Source organism: Dermacentor andersoni, chromosome 6 (assembly GCF_023375885.2).
Source record: "Dermacentor andersoni chromosome 6, qqDerAnde1_hic_scaffold, whole genome shotgun sequence".
Classification (NCBI taxonomy): Eukaryota; Metazoa; Arthropoda; class Arachnida; order Ixodida; family Ixodidae; genus Dermacentor; species Dermacentor andersoni.
Window position 1 is genome coordinate 35,087,036 of NC_092819.1, and position 23,090 is coordinate 35,110,125.

A 23,090-nucleotide genomic window follows, 5' to 3' on the forward strand; every position below is an offset into this window, starting at 1 on the left:
ATGCGATGCGGCGCGTAATAACGGGTCACTTGACCAGCAGAGCCCCCCCCCCCCCCGACCCCCCTCGAGAACCGGCGGCGCACCCGTAATTGGCCCTGACCCAGAGAACACGGCCTGTCCGCTAAAACGAAAGGGGGACCAAACAGGAAGGCACTTACAACGGTGCGGCCCGCGCCGTTCGCATGCATGTACGCGCCAACATGCAGACAACCAGGCACTTGGTGGCACACTCCGATGACCTTCATATATCAAAGAGCGCACCCCGTTCCAGTCGACTCGTCCCCCCCTCCTCCCCCTTCCTCTTTTCTCTCTGTGCTTCCAGCCTGGCCCACTATAAAGAACATCCAGGAAGTTGTCCCCAGCGCGGCGGACGAATGCTCCGTGCCGGGATCAACCCCATGACACCCGCTCCGACGATGTTGGCATCCGATGCACGCCTGGTTCCCATTCTCTGATCTGCTTAGTTCACGTGTTGCACTTCTTTCTTTCTCTTCTTCTTTTTCTTTTCTTTTTTTGTATTCTTCTCGCCGCCGTATAAGACAATGCATCTATAAAGGCAGCGGCTCGCCTTTCGGGGCCGGCTTGGACGGCGCGCGGGATCGTCTCTTGTTGCATCACATTGTGGTTCTCAGCGCCGTTGATAACGACGAAGCCACCTATTCCGCAGCCACCCACTCCGTGCGCGTGAAAGGTGCTCATCTGGAGGTGTATACAATGCACGGGCGAATATGATTTGTGGCCTGTTGGCATCGGGCGGCAAAGCTCGAGCACGCCGTGCCTCGTTGGCGGGACCTTGAAAAGGGGGTTTATCACGCGCTGACCCGTTGCGGCGCCTGATAAAAACGATCGTTAGTGCTTCACCACGCGACGCGTCGTGGCCTTACGCAGCGCGGGAGCTATAGCTAGTCATTGTGAAGCAGCAGGGGCCTGAAACACATCGGGAGCTCTGCAGATTGATTGCAAAGATAACCACACCATACTCTCAACAGTAGAGCAGTTCTTCGCGTTAGTGCCCGGGGAAATACAGTTATTACGAACTCGGATATAGTGAAATATGTCCTATGTCGAAGCAATATACGTTGCAGGTACCGAATTCGACATTGGATTGTCTCGCGAACACTGGACATATACTGGTATCACTGAAACTGGTTCCTGTGGGCCACGTTGGTTATGCTCAGTTGTTTGAGAACAAGAAAGAAATGCATCGTGGTATGAGTGAACAACATGCGTGGCATCATCATCCTAACAGGCGCATGCGTGAACGTCAACTTATGCAGTGACTGGGCAAAATACAGCTCCTTCATTATTATCAGTATCCGCGTTTTCAAATACTGCAAGTGTGATAGGGGTGCTTAGAGGTCTCTGGGAAAGGCCTACGTTTTATAGTGAGCATAAAATGTGATGATGACGACGATAGATAATTACAGTAAAATATTTTGTTGTCAAATTTGAAGACATAATCTAATTATTTAAATTTTGGGGTGTTACGTGCCACAACTACAATATGATTATGAAGCACGCGGTAGCGGGGGCCTCCGGAACAATTTGACCAGCTGCGGCTCTTTAAGGAGCACACAATGGACGGTGCAGGGGTGTCTTGGCATTTGGCCCCCCATCGAAATGCGGCTACCGCGGCTGGGATTTGAACCAGCCACGTCGGGCTTAAGCAGCGCAACGCCAAAGCCACTAGGCCACCACGGCGGGTAAAGACATAACTTGTTGAATGTAAACTGTTTCTTACTACGTATTTGCATGTCGTGTCATGCAAAGTTCTCAAAGCGGAAGCTTCTCAGCCTTCGGCAGTTATCTTAGACGTCAACGCCGCACACTGAGTTTAGCCAGGGAAGAAGACCGAACAGCTATAGCTGTAAGAAAGTTACGTGTAATATTTTTTTTTTTCAATGTGATAGAACATAGCCCACGCATTGCACAAAATTTAAGCATTAATCTTTGTAAAAGTATGCTTCCTAGTTTCATTGCTGAAGGTTTCTTAATGTAGACGTCTCGTTCTTCCAAGGAAATTTAAATAGGAATTAGGGCAACAAGTAGCTCAGAATGTGGTACAAGTGGTTTAAGTTCATACTTTGGTATTGTGCGCTTTGCGTCTTTCCGCCCCTCGTATGGATATTTATAGCAGAGAGAAGAAAGCTTACAAGAAATTCTGATGATTACGAACTACGCTTATCGCAAATGCTTCCAAGCCTTTGCTGAGGCTGGACTGAGTGATTGCGCGATAGCGTTGTGCCGACGCTAATTTGTAATGGACGTTTAAAGGTGTAAGAAGCCTTGAAATTATGCTATTCAAAAGAGTTCGCTGTTGGCCCAGTTCATACATTGTATTTATAACAAAAACAGAGAGAAAAAAAAAGAAGAGGCGGAAGAAGAAGGAAACACGTGACAATGCAAGATACTTATTTCATATCACCCTAACTTATTTAAGCAAAAATGCTAACAGCTCCTTCACCATAGCCGACCCCCGGTGTGGGTTGCGCCGTTCACTTAGGGAACAAGAACAAGAAATAGAGACACAGCGTCGCGGAAATAGACACATTAGTGCAGTGCTTCCGACCTCAGAGTCGCGGCTTGAAATTCGGTACGGCCGCGAGCGCTTTCTTTGACTCGGAAACTTTTGCGACAGACAGCAGTACATATTTGTCGATGGTTTCGAAGCTGTTCAAAGAGTGACAAGACCAGTCGCATCAAAGCAGCAGAAGGTGAGGAACGCTGCCCTGAATGTCTGATGCTTCGGGGGTAACAAAAGGTTGCACAGAGATCCAGGACGCTGTGTGACATGCCCACTCCCGCCGCGCACTGGTTACGAAACGTTCGGCAAGGCGTGTGCGTACTACACCAGCACGTGCGGCCCCTTTCTTCACTCACGACTCGCTGGCACCACGGTATATGCCACCGGGAGTCGCCGCGGGGTCTCAAACGATCAGGTTACGCCGTCGCGCGCACACCTCCACCGACAACGGCCGCTCGGCTGACTCACCGTTCTCACGGGGTCTGACGCAGGCGTGTGTACGACAGCGGCTGCACATTACGTCGGAGACAATGCAGCACACGTCATCAACCGTCGCCCCGCCAGAGGGGGCGTCGGGCGATCAGCTATGGACGCATACTTACAACGTCTCCAGGCAGCATGCATTGGCTGCTGCTACAGGCAGAGCAAGACGGAAGGCCGTTCGTTTCGCGAACAAGGGGCGCTGACGGCTGCCTCCCTCTCTTTGACCCGGGCACTACTAGCCGCGTCTTGCCGGCTGTCCTTTAAAGAAGTCGCAACGAGTCGATTGTGATGACTCTGCGGCTAGCGACGTCTTCTTTCGGTGCCGCGCGACGTCTGGCTGACCTCTATTGTCCCAAGGCCAGCATCTCAAGCATCTCCCGTTTCAAAGCATTCAGGGGGCGAGATATGGCAGTGGAGGGGGAGGGGGGGGCACCTATTTTGCTCACTCCGCATGCACCTTTACGAATAGGTCCGCAACGAGCGCCTTGTAATCGCTTAGAGCAATGAGCCCAATACTGAGAGTAATATAAAGCACCGGTCTGCGACCGTCTCCACGACTGAACGGCAAAGATGATGGAGCTGCGCGCATAGAGGCAAAGCTTTTAGACAGAGCAACGGACCTGGACGAACGAATCTTAGCGAAGGAGCATACAGTACACGACTAGTCCCGATCATGTACTCAGAAAGTTACTCACTCGCGGTATCCGAGCTACCGTCAAGGAGCCCATGGAAGCGCCGAACTGTAAGAACGTGTCGACGAAGTTAAAGTCACACCTTCAGGAACTCGTACATCGGCAAAGGTCAATCTGCCCAATGCTCCGAGCTTTCGGTAGCTTCGAAAAAGAATCTATTCGCCGAATTTATGGGATAGTAAGAAAAAGAAGAGAGCGAGGTTCTTTAGGAGAGCGCTGAGGAGACGCATGTGGTTAGCATTACTCGAGCATTACTCCGATATCAGCAATCCGCCGCTACCTGAAATGGCTGATTTACGGGGACGACCCCTGATGATCTATGATATTGGTGAAGCAGCGCACTTAAAACTGACACGTTCACGCACACATGAAAAAGGACATACACAGGCGCTGGACTGGAACTACTGCTTTATTGCTCAAAGACCTGCCTTTCTGTAGTGTTGCTTGAGAAGCGCACGCGCTCTGACGTCAGTTAGGAGTGAACAACCTCCCCCCTTTCCCTCTACCCAAAAAATGTTCATCTGTGGAAGCATCTTCTGGTGCTGATCTATGATCAATGCACAGTTGTCGACCCTAGCGTTATCCAATGCACTACAGAAAGTAGCGGCTTGTGGTCCTGGTCAATAAACGAGCTTTACGCGCTCGACTTCAGCAAATCGATTACGCCTACAGACGTCTGTCTCTTTTTCTTCTGGAACGGACATGGAACTGCATGCTTAGAGGTGCAGGAGATCTTGAGTGGGCCCGCGCAGAGCGCCATCGGGCAAAATTGCGTCGAGGCTAGCGCATCTTCCGTGGAGCAAGCGCCGTGAACGTTCCGAGACAGTGACGTCTGAAAATTACTAACGCTTACGGAGTCATATTTATGCGTATGCACGAGACGCAGCTCACTAAACCTAATAATAAATACAGCATACTTTAGCCTCAAGCGAAAATTCAAGTCTGCTACAGCAACTTTCTGAAAAAGGCGTTATAATTAAGCCAACCCCGAACAAGAAAGGAGCAGCGCCTCGGTGGAAGATGGTTGCATTACCACAGCTCGTACAGCCAACGCCTTCTAAACAACTCGAGAACTTCGTTCTTGGAGCCATGGCCTCACGCGTGTATTCCGACAGCCCATACATTTCAGTGGGAAGCTGCGGCGACGATTTTCACCTTCGCATTTATTTCTTCCTTTTCTTTCTAATTTTTTTTTTTTGCTTTTTCTTTCATCTCTTGAAAACGGTTTGCGGTGGTAGCGTCGGCCCAGCGAGATGACGTCACGTTCTGTCACCAGTACGACGCGGACGTGCTGTACCAGGAGCTGGAAAGCATTACCTCGCAGCGCCATGTGTTGAATACTCGCCAGCCCGCCAAATTTGTAGACCTTTAAACTGCAGGAACGCACGCACCCTGGCCAACAGAAAAGGGAAAGCGCGCGTATGCCTTCCTGCCAGATTCGTGCAAAGAAGGGAGGAGGGTCCGGGCCACGGAATCGTGACGCGAGGTCTGGACGACGCGTGAAAAGCGCCGGTTAGACTGACCCGTTCATGCCTTCCGCTGAACAAACAAGGAAAGAACCCTGGGAAATGAGCTCGAGCACAAAGCCGCTGCCCGCCTGCGCCCAAGGACGAAAAGATGCAAAAGTGTTGTTGTTCGCTGACCTCATTGCTTCTCTGCCATGGGACTCAGCGCGAGGCAAGGGGCCATGTTAGTGCCCTCGACCATGCAAAAGCGTGAATACCTAAGTCGTTCATTACTAGTCACTCCAAAAGAAACAAAATTAATAACATATAATACAGCAATCAGCACGAAATTGCCGATATAAACAGAATATAATCGATCCAGAAAAAGGCCACTCGATTCGTATACCGAGGCAACGACAGGAAGTTTTCACCATCTTTCCAGCTAGCACCCATTGGCCTTGCAGCTCTTTCTAAACAGCGTAACATTGCATTCACGCAACTTGCGCAGTGTCTCTTGGTCAACTTATCCCGATATGCCTTGTCGAACAACTACTTAATGCGTGCCTATTTTTCATTCACGTCAAGAAATACTCACGAACTTAACATTGTCTTGCAGTCTCGGACTGACTTTAAGGTAATGACCTTTTCCCCGCACCTAAGAACTATGGAGTCGAATACCTGGCAACGTTCAGTCATTACCCGTTGAATAATTTTTTAATGTCCTTAGAATGTTTTCGTTTATATGTACCTTGTACATTTTTTTCGTACATGTTTATTTACTTCTTTGACACTGTACAATGTACCCACTTCTGCCCTGATAAAGGACTGGAGTATGCGAAATCATATTAAGTAAATATGGACTCGCAAGTTATTTCCAACGTAGCACTGCAATCAATACAAAATGCGCTAGCGCTTCTTCGCATCGAGCAGGGAATCTCATCTACAAATTTCTCACAGCGGAGACTGCGTGAAGAAATTGAGCTTCACTTTCTGTTGATGAGGGATGCACAAAAATGTAGGCTAGGCGCCATGGTCCGGGGCCAAGCTCGCGAGGAATACTTCGTTCCCACAATGCAACAGCTTCTAAACAAGTGTTTCTTTCAGGGCGGAAGGTGCGGTCCTCTCTCGCCGATGGCATCGTATACGTTTCTTGTTCAAGATAAACACCTGAACGGGAAACGCACACACGCTGTGAACGTCTACTGCATCATGACACTGCGCAAAACACTGGGAGTCTCTCTGCACGAGATATCGACCTGGAGATACGTATAGCTACTTAAGGCGAAAGTGCGACGTTGATCAAATGCAACAAGGCCACCTAACGCTTGCGTGCTGAGATCATGCTTGGTGAAGACGTATCATTTTAAAGAAAAGAAATAATGGGCAGACTTGTTATCGAAGTGTAGACGATGACTGTAGACGGTAATGCGTTTAGCATTGAAGCAACGTAGCGATGCAACGTATTGCCACCACCGTATCACGTTATGCATGAGGCGAACACTGCAGCGAGACTCCCCTGTAGCGCTTTTCTATTATTTTCTATTAACACGCTGCACCACCTAGCGGCGCCGCCGCGAAGCCTGCGCGTTGCCTTCGAAACGAATGGTGTGTCGGTGCATGTGAACGCTGATAAACGTGTTATGCGGCAGCCGGACTCCTCCCTCGCGCAGCTTTCTATAGGAGAGGGTCTTATGGCTGCAAAAGTTCTGCAACTGTGCCCTGGAAGCTTCCTTGACTAGTTCCTTTTAGCAGTTGATGAAATTAGCCTGTGAAGACCCCTGTTGGCTTACGTGCATCAGATCCTGGCTGTGATAACGGTTTTATTACATTCTTTTTTTTTTCTGCAGCTTGCATATTTTTTTCAGATCTCCACTCAACGTCAGTTTATGGGCCTTCTCCTTCTACTCCTGTTTTCAATTTTCGCTTGACTTCCTTCTCTTCTTTGCATTCTGTACTGTGCGCACCCCAGTCTTCTTCGCTATTGACACGAGATTTCAGAGTGCTCCAGGCACAGCAGGATCAACGCGCCGCGAACGTTCTGCGAGCGTGCGCACGTTCCTATGGCTGAGAAGAAGACGTAGCTATACGAACATGCGAGTATGGGTTATCGTTCGAACTTTCAGAGCCGCCCTTCGAAATGTGCTACGACCAGCAGCCTGCTTGGCGGTGACCGTCGCTCGGCAGCAGCATGAAGGAGGTCCGTCCACCCCGTCTCTCGACGCCGTGGCTCATCGCTTTCACCGCCGCCTTCCTCGTCGTGGCCGCGGTCGCCCTGATCTCGCTCCTCCTGGCCGTGATGTGGGCGCCGCGGATCGCCGAGCGAGCCCTGCAGGGCTGGCGGCCTCTGTACCGACTCGACGCGTTCGCCGCCAGAATCACCGCGCGAAGACAGCGCCACATCACGCTTGTGTGCACCGTGGGCGCCGGCGTCGTCGCCCCGAGGGAGGCCTACCCTCCCGACGGCGTCTGCCACTACACCGTGTTCACTCACGTCGCGTACGACCAGCGGCACGGCGCCTTCCGAGTGCTCGGGGCATCGTCGACGTCGCAGGCGGCGGCGAGCTGGCGGGTCTTCCTGCGGGAGGCGTCCGGTTCCACCGTGACGCGCCTGCTGCCGTCGCACGGCGACTGGGAGGTGTTCGTGCGATCGCTCGTGCCGGACCTGGCGCGGCGTATCAACGCCAGCCTCGTCCGCCACCGCCTGCACGGCCTGGCGCTCTTCCACGTCCGCGTGCGGCCGGCGCAGCTGTCGGTCGTAGCGGCCGTCATGCAGCTGCTGGCGAAGTACAACCCCGGCATGTTCCTCGCCCTCGGCGTCAGCTTCGAAGGCGTGAACGACGCGAACGCGCTGAGCACGTTCCCGCCGGGCCTCCTGGACGACGCCGTGGCGCCACTGTCCCTTCTGGTGCTGGAGACGCACGTGCCACCGCGGGACAGCGGAGGTCGCTGCCGCGCGGTCCTCTCGTCGATACCGGATTCCGACGTCGGCGATTCCGAACCCCAGGTGCCGAGTCGCCTCTCGCTCAGGGGCGCCATTAGGATCCTCGACCAGCATCCGGACCTGCGGCGCGTGGCTGGCACGCCCGGTCTGGCCGGCTGCTTCTCGCTGTTCCTCGGCGCGCTCGTCTTCAACACGAGCAGCCCGGAAACGAAGCTCGGCGCGGTATGCTCGTCCTGGTCCGCCGACCAAGTTAGCAAGGTACGAAACAATCGAACTTGACCAAAGCGATTGCGTAGGATATGGCCCTCTAAACGCGGTAAATTTTATAAAGCTGCACATCTTATAAAAGTGCACATTACTAATGTTACCCAACTTGGAGAAGGAAAAACGGATCGGTATAAGGCCAGTCTATCTACCTGTCATGTGACCCCTCGTTTTTCAGTCAGTGGAGCTCTACAGCGCATCAGAAACTGCGCCCCCCCCCCCCCCCCCCCCCATCTGTAGGCTGTGTCCATTCACTTTTAAATATGCATGCTCAATTCATAAACGTCTAACCCTCGCATTCCAGAACGTTCCTTCCCTCGACGCCCTCGACGTTTTTCAGTCATGGGGCATGCCCGCTTCTCCACTAAAGCAGTGGTTCATTCGCCAAGTTTAACGACTCCAAGCAACACTGGCGCTACAAGAGATGTCGTAATGATAACTTTCGTACCACTCGAGTAGACGCCGCCCTTTTTTTTTTTTTTTCAAAGCTACCGCGCAACGCGCCACTTAAGGCCCTCACCTTTAAAAAATAAGGCTGAATAGTTCTGCAGCGCCCCACGACGCAGCTGGGTATTCGCATTTCCAGCCTCAGGCTATAGTATATCCAAACAGCATTGTGATGGTACGGTTTCGATGACCATTGTTACAGGCCGTCCCAGAAATTCAACGTTTTACTGAGATCCCGGTGATCCGTTAACTTTTGCGGTTGACTGTGCTTGCGAACCGGGCACGCATGCAGCGCGTCGCGCGGCCTCGACTTCGCAGGTCTGCGAGCACCCGAGCGTGCGCTTGGACGAGCACACGCAAGTGGCGTACGGCCAAGACGGGAAGCGCTTCTTCAGCTTCGAGAGCGTGCACGCGATTGTGCCCAAGCTGTCGCCGCTGCTCAACGCGACGTTGCTGAGCGACCGCACTCCCTGCCTGGCGCTCTACAACATCGAGCTGGACGACGGCGTCTGCCTGCGCTGCCCCTCCGAGCGCTACCCGAACATCGTGGTGGAGGTGAACAAGCTTCTGAGCCTGTTGAACCCGGACTCGAAGTGGACCTGGAGCCTCTGGAAGCGCTTGTTTCCTTCGTCGCCGTAATACGAAACATTGTCACGTTCATTTCGTTTTTTAACGTCCGCAATGACGGTGCAGTTGTTTGTATATTCGAAAGGTCAGTGCCCCCGAGGCGTGATACATCTTTTTGTTCATTTTTTAATGTGTGCACGCAGTGACGTTGTAGTTCTTATCTCATTTGAAAGGTTGGCCCGAGGCACTTCAACTGCTTCGTACTTCAAGGTATAATACTTTATTTATCTTATTTTCTTTTTAATTTAAGGCTATGTACAACATGAGACACATGGCTAGATGAATTGATGCCTGACCAAGTGATGCTAGCCTAGAAAGCAACGGTGAGAATATAATTTTTATTCACGTATCGTGGTCTGCAATTCACAGAAATACTAATAAGATGTCGAACGTTACACATGTTCAAAGCGGGACGCAATTGTAATAGCGCCGGCGGAGGCGCCATAAATGTGAAATTGGGGATTTACAAACGTGTCGAGTAGACAAGTACACAGATGACCTTATATAGGATGATGACTAACAGACTGAAGAAATAAAATCGCAACTCTTTATATACATGTATAACAGAATACAAATGCACTATATTTCTAATTACAACGCAAATACAAGAAGGCGTCACATGCATATGAACAAGTTGGTTTCGTGGATAGTCTGGCGTGGACCGGTGAAATGGCTAATGTATCCAACTTTGCAAGTCGGGAGGGCAGCCCGGACGAAGACCGGTTGCTATCAGGTGCCGCTGACGGGCTTGCAGTAGCCCCGGGCAGGACCACAAGCAAGCGTGCCACGTTCAGTGCACTTGGAAACCGTTTTCGGCCCGTTTGTTACTTCGGTCACCATAAGCACAAAACATTGCAACATTTGCTTGTTTTTTATGTCACGTCACAATCGAAGGCGGTGTTTTCTGGTGTTTTCGGTCACCAGTAACACGAAAATGCCGTCACATCTGCTTTCTTTACGTTTTCGTTAAGTGGCGGGCGGAGTAGGATTGCTGGACGCACAAAACCCTTTATTTGAAACCGATAGCTGGTGGCTTCTTCAATTGCTGCCATGGAGACGACGGTGGTTAGTCGGCCCGGAGTCCGTGGCGGCTGCCTCTGCCCGCCCCGCGAGCCAGACCTGCTCGGCCGGGTCTGAGCTGAGCAGCGTGGCTTCCCACTGCTGCGTCGGCCACACGGGCATGCGAAACAATACCCCGGAATGTCATCACGGCTTTCATTTTATTTCCGCATGACGTCACAGACGTTGGCCGTGGTTTTGGGACATTCTAACTGGTCGCCGTAACGCTGAACGTTGCCACGTTTGTTATGACGTCCTTGTCGAAGGTGGTGTTTTGGAGTCTTCTATTCCGCCCTTCACCGGTAGCACGAAGCGTCAACGCTCTTTAATATAATCTTAATTTCTGCCGATGATTGCAAGGGCACATACAGCCTCTCTACAAGCCGCTGAGCTAGACGCACGGCTTTATAGAGGCCGCAGCGTTTGTCGACTAGCTTATACGCATCATCATCATCACCACCATCATTCCTCAGAACTTTTGCTCCCCGTCCCTTTTCCCCAGCGAGGAGTAGCAGGCGAGAGCAGGCTACAGCTCAGGCCGACCTCTCTGCCTTTTTGACTCTCTTCCTTTATTTCTGCCCCTATCTACCACACATAAGACGGGGCAGTCTAAGTCGCAGTGGCTTGTCAGACTGTACTCGTCAGAAAGTGCAGAGGCACTTTAAGCTATAATACTATGTGGCATAAAAATGGCCAGTTGCAACAAAATTTCAGAACACCGAGCACGCAGTCGCAACAAATCAGTATACAAAAATCTGCAAATTAACATGGGAATTTAATATGCTCTCTTAATGCGATTTTAATGCGAAGTATTCTTCCCCGAGTGTAGCCATCTTTTATATTTTTTTTTTTTTTTTTTTTTTTTGCGGGCGGGCGAGCGGGTTGTATATCTCACCGTTCAAGTGGGCCGATCCCGGTGATAATGCAGTCTATCATGTGCCACAGGGGCAACTATGTATGTGTCGCTCGGGCCACTGGGTTTTAGTTTGCTTTCAATCTTTTATTTTGGCATTCCCAACATTCTGTCAACAAGATTTAAATCCACTTGCAATTTTTGGTAAGGCATGTGGATACCTTTAGCGGAAGCAGAGAATGGAATTTCATCTGCATACACAAACAGCGTGACATCCTGCATAATCGGAATATCATGTAGTAGTATGTTAAACAATAGTGGGGAAAGCACTGAACCCTGAGGTACACTTCTGGTCTGGGAGAACCACTCGAAACGATGTTTTCTGTCCGTGCAGAAAAATTTTCTTCCGTGCAAGAAATCCCTGATCAAGCAACGATATACGTTTTCATGCCGCTGTCTTATCTTGTCTCCAAATACTGGCTCACACACACTACAGGGGATCGGCCAAGAAGCAAGCCGTTTGAACTACGTTTATTAGAAGTAAAACGAAGACTAAATTTGCGTAACAAAGCGTGGGTTAAAGAACTATAATTTAGAAGTTCCAAAATATACTGTTAAGAATACTGAAATAAAATGATTTACCCTAAAGAATTGAAATGATATGAATCATTAATAATTTTAAGAAATGCAGCAAGGTGAACCTTTTGTGTCTCTAACAAAGTTCTAAATTGCGGGAAAAGCACCCCTGCGGTTGGATCACAGTGAAGTCGCCCCAAAAGAAAGAATGGTTGGCGAGGTTAGCCATAACCCAAGTTGTCGAAATGACATTTGTCCCAAGTTGTAGAAATGAAATTTGTAAGAGTTTTCTTTGTCTACAATCGGCGGCGCGAAAGAAAGTAATGCTCAATAGATTCAGGTGGATTGCAAGAAGAACACAGAGGGGGACAGAGAGAGACCAGACCTGCGTAAGTAAACATTTAGAGTCTGTGTACGGCATCTCAATTTTGTAAAGGAAACTTCGAATTGCCTTGAACGACACCAATTATTACTCCACGGGAAATAAGAATGGTGGAATTCAGAAGACGATGTTAGAATGGATTTTGCGAAACTTTGCGATATAGAGAAATTTCTGTACCTATAGCCGCGGTTCCATAAGCTGATGTGAGCAGAACAGATAAGACAGGGCCATTGAGGGATGCTCGTGCGAGTGAATCAGCCATTTCATTCAAGTGCAACCCACGACATCCTGGTATCCAAAGCAAGTATACTTGCCCTAAGTACGGAGGTACTGTCGAACACAATTGTCGCGGAATTCTTGATATTGAAGATGCAGTAAGCGCTGCGAACACAGACAACCAGTCGGTCACAATAACAGCTAATGGGTCACTTTGGAGAAGCTTTCGTAATGCTAATACTATCGCTAATAATTCTGCCTGCAATATGGGTGTAAAGTCAAGAAGGCGAAGAAAGTAAGACCATTGAAGAGATTCAGAGAACGTCCCCACTCCTGCCTTCTCATCGCACAGAGAAGCGTCAGTAGCTTTTGTCAGTAGCTAGCTGGCTTAGGCGGTCTTGTACTATATTAATTATCCACCAGGCAATAGTTTAGCGTGATTAGGAAATATGTCACCGAACTCAATTTTGAGGTCTGGTAAGGCATCATTCGAATGGCACACTTGACGTATGGACACATTCAATTATTATAACTCTGATTGCACAAATATTATTCGCGGGTTGTGTAATCGCGACCACGCTACGTCAAAAAACTACACCCTGTAAATATACAGGGCGTCTCAACTATCATGCATCAAAATTTAAAGATATGCGAAAGTCACGTGGCTGGACAGAACCAATGAATTGTTGTTTGCCGTCGCTTGGAGATACTCAGATTGTTCTTTTTAGTTTTCTTTTTTTTTTGCATTCCGCCTAATTACATAACTAGTCTTCATTAATTAATCAAATACTCAGATACCATATTTAGATGAAAAGTGTCAATGAGAAAATTGCAGAGCGACATGAAAAACTGCCGATACAGCTTTCTGTTGCTCAATACCTGCCAGACAAAAGTGTCTTTCCGAGCGTGAAAGAAGCCCGCGAATGCACGCAAAAGTGCCTCGAGCGGCCAGACGCGTGGCACTCCAATCTACCCTCCAATCTCATGTAACCCAGGAATTTCTTTAAAATGAAAAATTCACTATATGTAGTAGGTCCTGAGGCGCATAATGAAACAAAATCTTTAGCATTCCTGCTGTAATTCCATCTGGACGTGGCGCTGATGCCGGTAATTATCTAATAATGTCCGCAAGCTCTGTTGACGTTACTTCTGCAAAGTCGTCTACGAGGGACGTTTCGATAGTCCTGTCGGCAATGTATGCGTGAAATGTTGCACTAGGCCACGAGCAACTTCCTCAACTGACTCTGATAATTCTTTAGTTGATAGAACGACAGAGTCGATTTCACCGGCGCCGGTATAACTTTACGGGATCAAAAAAAAAAAAAAAAAAAAATTGAGCTGTGCTATTTCATTACTAGACTTCGAAATATATGTGTATTGCTTTGAGTCATAATCGTCCTTAGCTTTTGAGCCTGTTCACTTAAATGTAGCAGCTACATACGTATAAGCAGCTTAATTATCAGGGCACTGGACATATAAAGATTTTTTTGCATGCAGTCTTTCGACGTCTAAAATCGCGCTCGCAGTCAGAATTCCACCAGGGGTAACACGATCCACCCTTAGCAGATGGTACGACAAATTGAGACTTTTTGGTGATTGTTCTATAATTGAACAAAGGCTAATTGCCTTAATACCCCTCTCTATGCCTTCCTGAACGTCTAAAGCCGATATTAACGCATTTTAAATTTTGAATCTTTAACAGTGCGCACATGTATCTAAGCATCTTAACGGGGTAATAAGTTAAAAAACGATAGGGAGACGATCACTGTTAATACTGGAATCAACAGTGTTCCAGGAATTGACAGAAATGCTTGAGCTAGGAAACGTAAGACCTAGGGCAAAGCGTGACTGACCCCGAACGAAAGTATGTGCTCTCGAATTTAAACAGGAGAAATGATTTGATGAAACCCAGAGCCACGAGCGTTTGTCACATGTATCCGTTCGCAAACCTCGTGATAAATGATGAGAATTGAATGGCGTGCCACTAGGAAGTGTTATATCCAATACTAACACTTCACATTCTGGTGACATTATCTCAGGTACTATCGTAGCTTTATGGGAGATTTTTGTAGATACAAATAAAGCTAAACCAGCGTCTCGGGAAAAGTGATCCAATCGAAAACATCGGAATTTCTTTAGAGTAAAAGTCTGACCAGCAGCAAGCCAAGCCTCCTGTAAAATAATAATATCTGGAGAATACTTAGAAGCAGGATATAACAAATCTGTTGCAGCGGAAAACATGGAACGACAGTTCCACTGAACTACTGTTTAACTTCCTATATGGTGAAGAAATCCGACCAGCAGAGACCGCCTGGCATAAAACGCTCTCTTTCAAGAAGCCCTTCTTTGTAGGAGTCTATCTCACATACTTTTAAGGCCTTGGAGTTGGTGAAAGAGCTAGATTGTCTGTCTATCGGTGATCGGGGGTCCATTTCTACACTTTGATTTCCCATCCCGTCTATGTCGGAGCTGTGGACTTTCTCAAAAGTAGATGGGTTTGACTGAACGTTGTTAGTCGATGGCTGCGCTGTCGACACTTCACTTGGTTGAATCCATGGCAGAATAGGCACTTGATCCTCAATGTTGACTTTATAATCAATTTGAAACCACTGAGCTATTTGTGCGGCCATAGCCAGAAGAAGGGAGTCGGCGAGGTTTACCATAATATATTCCATTGTTTTTTTCCAACGCACTTTCTATACAGAAGCTGCAACAGCCTAAGAGATTGAGTTTTCCATACCCAATGTTTGTCGCCAGACGTTATCGTCTTTGAGACAATCCCCGCTGCATCAATATATCACTTGGTGCTTACCTTTGGAAACCCTCTACAATTTTCTTTTTCTTTGGCATTCTAATGCAGCCGCTATTGGTGGGAATCGAAGCTACGTCCTCCTGTCTCCTCAGCAGCTGTTGTAGCATAGAGGCGGGATGCGGCCGTTAGTTTCTTCACACATTAACAACCACTCCTATGGCGCTGCTTTTTTTCCTCTTTTTTCTTTCTCTCTCTCTTTTCTTCAAGAAAGCTATCGCACGGGCGCGTGAAATGGGACGCAGTTTTTCGCAAGAGTGGCAATCCCGCGCAAGCTGCTGCTCGTTAGCTGCATGCGCAAACGCGCACAAAGTAAAACTCCGGGGCGCCTCAGGCTTCCCTACAATACAGCAGTCCCGCAGTGTCTTCCTGGACACCCCGCACCCCCCGCCCCCTTTCCCTCCCCCTCTCCCCTCCAATGGAAGTACTTTGTCCATCTTCCAGTTCCCGACATTATAGTTGGCGAGGAAAACTTGCCCGTGCGGCGCAGCGCAGTTCCCACAACAGCGGCGGCCGCAATCGCTCGGGCGACGGCAACGTGCGCAAGCAGGGAACGACGACGACGACGACGAAACCTACGCGCGTCGCACTATTTCGCACACGACAGGTCGTGCGGCGAGCCTGCATGCACGCACAAAGTCGCGCCGTTCTTTGCTTCGCGACAACGCGTCGATAGATGGGATGGACGGACGAGGCACGGGCGAGCAAAACTTAGCGTGAGCGGACAACGCGCGCGCCGTTCGGTCCAACAAGGAGGCTTCCTTTATGCGACCGACAAGAGCGCGTTCTCACGCTTTGAAGACAAAAGAGTAGAGCGCGCCAGCGCGAGCGCTAACGTGCAAAAAAGGTCCGCCCCGAGTATATGCACGGCGCCGTTAAAATACGGGGCCCGCACGGAGGAAGCAGTCGACGGGATCCCAGGAACAAACCTTTTCGAGTACACTTCGGGCTCACGCTCTTTGCTTCGCTACGTACGTGACAAGCTTGCGCCCAGGCGCAGCGTCTTGTTTATTTTTAATCTTTTCTTTAAAAAAAAAAATCTTGTTTCTCAAAACGACGCGGACGCGAACGCCGTCGTCGAACCGTGTCGGCTGTGGAGAAGATAGCCGACGGCGGTCTGTCCTTCCAGGCTATTCCACAGTGGATCTAGCTTCAAGAAAAACGAAACGAAAAAAAAAAAAATTGGTAAACAGCAAAGGAATGTGCATTCTACTTTTCGTACATGTTTTACACCCACACACGTGCACAAAGAGAGAGAGAGAGAGAGAGTCATCTCTCCTTTAGATCTTCCTCTTTACATTTCACTAACGTACCGTCAATAGTTCATTCCTCAGGTGAACTCTCTTAAATATACCTGCAGGTGATCCCGCATGACGAGACGCTAAATTGGAGAATATACATTGAACAAGTCGCGTCTAAGGCAACACGTACCGTAGAATGGTTGCGTAAAATCAGTAACAGACTCTATGGGTTGCGCAGGCTTACATTAATTCTGATATATAATATGTATCTGCGTCCCATCGGTGTGATTTGGGCGCGTCTTGTTTTATGGCAGCCCAGCTTATAAAGGTTAGCCTCTGATGCTCCGCGCCCGTGCCTTGGACTACCCAAGTTTGCTGCAAACAACGTTCTATATATGGAAGCGCGAATACCGCGTTTAAAAAGTGGATTCCGGATTCTTACTGCTCAAACGTTCCTAAAAGAAATACGATTCTCCTTCAGGAAGATGAATGTATGTTTTGATTATTGAATAAAGCATTCTTTTAATAAGTCGTCGCGACTAAACGCTCCTCAGATCCTATATGTACAGGAACAGCTAACACCACTGAATGCGTAAATCCAACATATTCACTCAACAAGTCAATACAGCGTATGCTTTCAGATTTAATTTGTTTACGTTTTCCTCTCAAATGCTAATGTCATTCCAATATTTAAAGGACCAATTACAATATTGCCCTTCTCACCTGGAAACAAGCAGTATAATAGCCACTGGTGATTAACTGTCTGAAGGGAAGGCTGGCGTAGTTATTTCTCTCTCTCTCTTCCTCTTTTGGTTCTCTTCTATTCGCCTTACGGATTACACGCCTATTTTCATAGCAGAGCAATTGGTGATTGTTCTAGCGCTAAGGAAACTTCCCCAGGAATGAACCACAGCTGTCGTAGTTACAGACTCTCTGTCGGTATGTTCTTCGCTCTCCACAGCAACGAATACAGCTCTCTTAAGTGTGTTCTAAAATTTAATCCCTATGAATTTACGAAAAATCTGTTTACTATGGGGATCAGGTCACCGCAGCACATAGTTGAACGAAATGGAAGATTTATTAGCCAGAACGTCTCTGAGTGGGCCTATATAGTGTGAAGGTTATAAACAGGGATAAGGTGCATCAGGAAGGCTGTCCAACGTTTCAATAGGAGGACCTATCTTCGTCAAAGGCCTTCGTCAAAGGCCTCAAAGCTCATCCTATCGAAACGTTGGTCAGACTCTGAGGCACCGTATCTCTGTTCATAACCGTTTTACCACGTGTGCTATGCCGTCTCTCAGCTCCCTTTTTATCTAAGTGGACATGTGACTCCCATTCTACGTGGTACTGCTTACGCCACTGCATCGAGATACAGAAAATGTCTACAAAACGATTTCAACTAATTACCGCTGGCAACTACTCCAGACTTTCAACATCTTCGATTTTGCTGGAATAAACAGTGGTGTCCTTCTCGGCAGTAGGAACTGACCTACACTAGATTACGCTGTCGAATCCCAGAATTGAATATAGAGCTGGTCTGATGATGCATTTTATATGCCATGATTGCAATGAAATTGAATCAAAGGACCACTTATTTTTATCCTGCCGATGATTTTCAAACCAGAGAGAGAGATACTATTTGAAGATCCACTCTGCAAGGTTGAGTTAAGGCCTTCAATCACTTGGGGATGATGTTCAGTAGTCTGGCAGGGGAACAGGAATACATGATCGCCAGTCAGCCTCTAGAGTACATGCGGGAGTACGTTTATCTAGGACAATTACTCACAGAGGACCTTCATCATGAGAAGAAAATTTACAGAAGAATGAAAATGGGTTGCAGTGCGTACGGCAGGCATTACCGAATCCTGACTAGAAGCTTACCACTGTCATTGAAAAGTGTACAATTGTAGCATCCTACTGGTGCTCACTTATCGGGCAGTAACTTGGAGGTTAACCAAGAAATTCTAGAAGACGTTAAGGACCGCGCAAGACCGATGGGACGATAAACGGTAGGAGTAGTGTTAAGAGACAGGAAGAGAGCAGTGTGAATCGGAGAGCCAACGGCGATAGCCGATATCCTAGTTGACATTAGGAGAAAAAAATGTAGCCGGACATGCCATGTTATGCGTAGGTCAGATAACCAGTGGACCATTAGTTACAGAATGGGTGTCAATGGAAGGGAAGTGCAGTCGAGGACGGCAGAAAATTAAGTGGGGTGTTGAAATAGGCACAAGTTGGAATAAGCTAGCGCAAGACGAGGGTAATTGGAGAACGCTGGGAGAGCTAGGCCTTCGTCCTGCAGTGGACATGACAATGTACTGCTGCTAATGATGATACCAGTAATATCTTCAATTGAGGCCTCCACTACAGCTTACATTCACATAGATGCTTATTCCGCAGTGCTATTTCTTTAATTGAAGCAAGACGTTTACCCTGCCAGTCCTTGCAGCTTTATTCTACTTATCTGATCCCTATTCATTTCACAGAAACTTTTTCCCCAGATCCTTTCGTAACACTGTCTTTATTCTCTTTTTGAGTTTTACCTCTAAATTTTACGTCGATTAGCCTGACTTCTCACTCGCACACTATTCTAGCTTTACCGGAATTCCCCTTTGTTATTTCTTTCGACTGGCGTTTGTCAGCTTCAAATAAAAATTATCTTAAGCTACTTCCTGCCGCCCGATTCTTAGCCTATCCCTTTGAGTTGGTGCGCGCCAGAAAAGAGGAACATCATCGTTGTTATCAACCAGAAAGAGCTCCACGATTTGCTACCTTGCCCGAGGGAAAATAGATTTAAAGAGATATGGGAGAAAGCCGAGTATCGAGACGGAAATCGCCGCACAAAACTGAGGAGGCATACGTCACTATCCCCTTCAGTCGCGACGTACGTGTTTGTGTACGCGACTTATTTTTGCCATTTTTGTGCAGTGGCAGCAAGGAATAGACCACAAACATTAACCTGAAGGTAAATTGAAAAGTCTGCTTACGTAAAGTATCTTCCTTTTTACTTCTGAATGAAATATATCGCTTCGGACGACCGCTTCGGTGAAGGCACAACCCCGCTTGACCGGCCGTTTAACGTGGGCTATATCTGTAGCAATTTCGACTTTTTTTTCCTTTTCTAATAATGCTTGTAGCCAATAATTTACTTACGCATGTCATTCGAGCGGGTGACTGAATTATTTTTATAAAGAAACGTAACATGACTGACTGTACAATAATTAAATATTTAATTACCCTGCAATTATGATGACTCATGATTAGGTGCACGAAGAGTCAGTCATTCTGCCACCAATCAAGGTGGCAGAATGCTTTCAATGAAGTCCCCACCACCATGGCACGAAATTGTAAATTTCATACATTTATCGACATGAAGCTGTCAATGTTGCCTATAAGGTGGCATTCTCCAAAGATGCAGTTCAGAAGCCTATAGTCGGATATAATTAAAAAAAAAACAGTAGTTGGCAACCAAGGCCCACGGACAGTGCGGGCTTGTTACTCCGCCAGCCAATCGCAGAAGTAAAAAAAAATCGTCGTCATGCGACCATTTCAAAATGGCATCGTACTTGATACCTCCGGAGCGTCTGCTGTTCTTGAAGTCTTTTCATAGGCGGAAGCGATGAGGTGTGCAAGAGACACGGACAGTGTATGGAGTGCGAGCATTTCGCTCTTCAACAAAAGTCCTCGGAACAGTTAATTTCACTGCTGACCCCGTTTTGCTCATAAAACTTCACTGCCAACTGAAGTGATACTTGACAAGCGTTTTATGTTAGTTGAATAAAGAATTAGGCTTTCGCCATTCCGCTAAAAACGTACACAATTGTGCGCTTATAATTTTATTTTTGTGTTTACCGCCTTATTTAGGCAACCGGGAAAGATTGACGCACAAGCTATTTGCAGCATCGCGGAGGTGGCTGGCGGTTATGAGGGCGTGGGGCTTCACTGCAGACTTGAGTTGTATCCGACTATAATCTCTCGGCATGCGGCAACGTGTCTTTTTCAATATTTCTGAGAGAACCGATGATCTGCATGCAGCATTAAGCCCGCAAGCATTTTATGCGATTAGAGTCGGCGGTACTCTAATTTATGAGAGTAGTTCCGTATTTTGTTCTTTTCCGTGCCAGACAGTCTTTGTCAAGCACTGCCGTTCCTGCAGCAATCACCGCGCCTGAAAGTGCTAAAACCGCCGGCCCCTCGACCAACCAACCTCGTAGAGTTTAAGTGCCATCACTTACGACATTATTTGAGAATAACAACAACAGTAGTCTGTTCGTCACATCTGCTTGTTGTACGATACCGGGGCTAACTGCGCTAGATTTTCTTTTCTCTCTCTCTCTCTCTTTGTCTGAGGCCGCTCTATTGACGATCGGCGGATGCTGACGGAAACTTCGCCACCCGCTCCCGCGGCGAGCGACCGCACGACGCCTCTCTTGAAGACAGGCGGACGACTTCCGCACGCTCGAGGTCCACGATGCGGCGAGAGGCGGCTCACGACTGCGGCCACCCATCGCAGGTTTTGAGTGACAGCGTTGGCACGACCTGTATACACGCATACGTGCGCAAAGAAACGAGCGCGCGCCCCGAGTCATAAATCACAATCGGCGATCGCGATGATCTGCCGAACAGCTTGCTCGATGGTGGGCGGCAGTTTGGACGACGGAAGTCGGCGCCGCGTCTCTCTTCTCACTTCATTCCACTTCCGTCGCTTTTGTGATGTTTTCATCCAGCCCGCGAAGCGAGCCTGTGCGTGCGTTTCACCCCAACGCGCTCTTCTTCTGAGGTGCGCGCCGAATGCAACGGCGCGTAAAGTGAGGCACGTCTCCCGGGTTCATCATCGCCAGCGCGGTGGCAACGCGAAAACAACCGCGGGAATTGGGTGGTGAACGCTAATCTATTCGCCGTTTAGAACTGATACGTGTACCAGGCCTGTCACGCGCGTTCAGTGCGGCGGGCCACTGAATGCCTGACACGACCTGGCCACCATCACTATAGAGTTACAGTAACTCACTAGCCATCACAGCTAGAAGGCGCGCGCATACGATGGTAATGTGCCCGCGTCGCCCTACGTGGCCGCCGATAGTGCATGCACCCGGCTCGTGAGCTGTTCGCCAGGGGCACGTAACAAGCTTTGCTGAAAAACGAGAACAGCAGCAGCAAAACACGCAAAAGCTGAAGAAAAACAGGAGGTGAGAGACAATGAAAGATGCACGCTAATAATGCGCACACACAGCGGTGCGTTGGGAAACAATAGCGCCGCCGGAAAGCGTGCGGGGGTGAAGTAGGCTGAAACCTCGATTGTTATTTTTTTTTTTCCCCCTCGGCAAGAGCAACATGGTCTCACTAATACCATGCAGCAATGCGGACACCAAATTGCATGCATCTATGGCTGTCACTAACTAATCTGTCGCTTACAGAACAGTGTCGATTTGATTGACTGATATCATATGAGTGATTGAGTGTTTTATTAACATAGGTCTCACTGGCCTAAAACGAGGGATGGACCTATATGAGCACAGAAGCAAAGCGCTTCCAAGGTAACAAGGAGTGTAATATAATGGGGGAAATGTATAGCAATCGTCCATGGTGTCATTGGTAAAAGCGCGCACAATTGTTCAGAGCTACCTTTATGGCATCTGTTTGCAGCGTCATACCTTGGTGCTCTCAAATACGGGCGGCGCAGGAATGGATGCTCAAGACTCGGAAAAGTTAATAACGTGCTGGCGCATTGTTAAAAGCCTGTGGTTCTCCGTTCTGCTTCTTTTTAGCGACGACACGCCTTAGTCAGTAGAGCTAACGCGGCGATGTGCAGTGTTCATAACCGTCAACAACGACACGTTCGTGTGTTGCTCTTAACACTTCCGAGGTCGGCACTGCGCGCCACGGAGGGCGGCAAACCTTTAACAGATCACAAACCAACAGTAAAAAAGACGCAGATGAGCCATAGAGAAGGAAAAAAAAGTCTTTTTCTTTCTCTATGGATGAGCGAACGCGTTCGACATGCGTTCAGTATTAGACATGCGTTCAGTACATTACGCGTAGTTATGCACTCCGTCAAGTGCCAACAAGCTCAGCTTGGCATCACGGCACGGTGGAACGCTTTGCTTGCGTCCAATTGTTAGCGGTACGTAACCGTCATACAGGTGCAGTTTTACGCTCTCGTGCAGCTTTTAAACAGAAGTTACACAAAAATTTTAAAAAATTTGTGTTGTGGTTACTACGACCCAACTTTTCACGCTACATCGACTTTAGGAAATATCACAGGCTTGCTATAGTGCCGCAGCAACACAAGAAATTTGCACCTCAAGAATAGTGCATACGGGCGGAATCTTTTAGAGTCCGCCATTTATGCAACTCAATACGTCATGCACGTACGTTTCGGTGAATAGGTAGTGCTGAGTTGTTCGCTTTCTGCTAAGGTACGTCGACATGCCGTATTCCCACGGCTTCCACAATGCTGCGCGGTACTAAGGATACGGAGTAGCCGCTCGCTCACGCCGGTGAGGGCGTCGGCCTCGCAGGAAACCGCGTATA

At 48.3% G+C, this 23,090-nt stretch overlaps 1 protein-coding gene across 1 annotated transcript; it reads left to right on the plus strand.

Moving 5' to 3' along the window:
- Positions 1–6,637: 6,637 nt before the first annotated feature.
- Positions 6,638–10,077, plus strand: LOC126521794 (uncharacterized). Its single transcript, XM_050170492.3, has 2 exons — positions 6,638–8,343; positions 9,115–10,077. Exons 1-2 carry the CDS (start codon positions 7,333–7,335, stop codon positions 9,433–9,435), a joined length of 1,332 nt encoding a protein of 443 aa, XP_050026449.2. The 5' UTR covers positions 6,638–7,332; the 3' UTR covers positions 9,436–10,077.
- Positions 10,078–23,090: the final 13,013 nt, after the last annotated feature.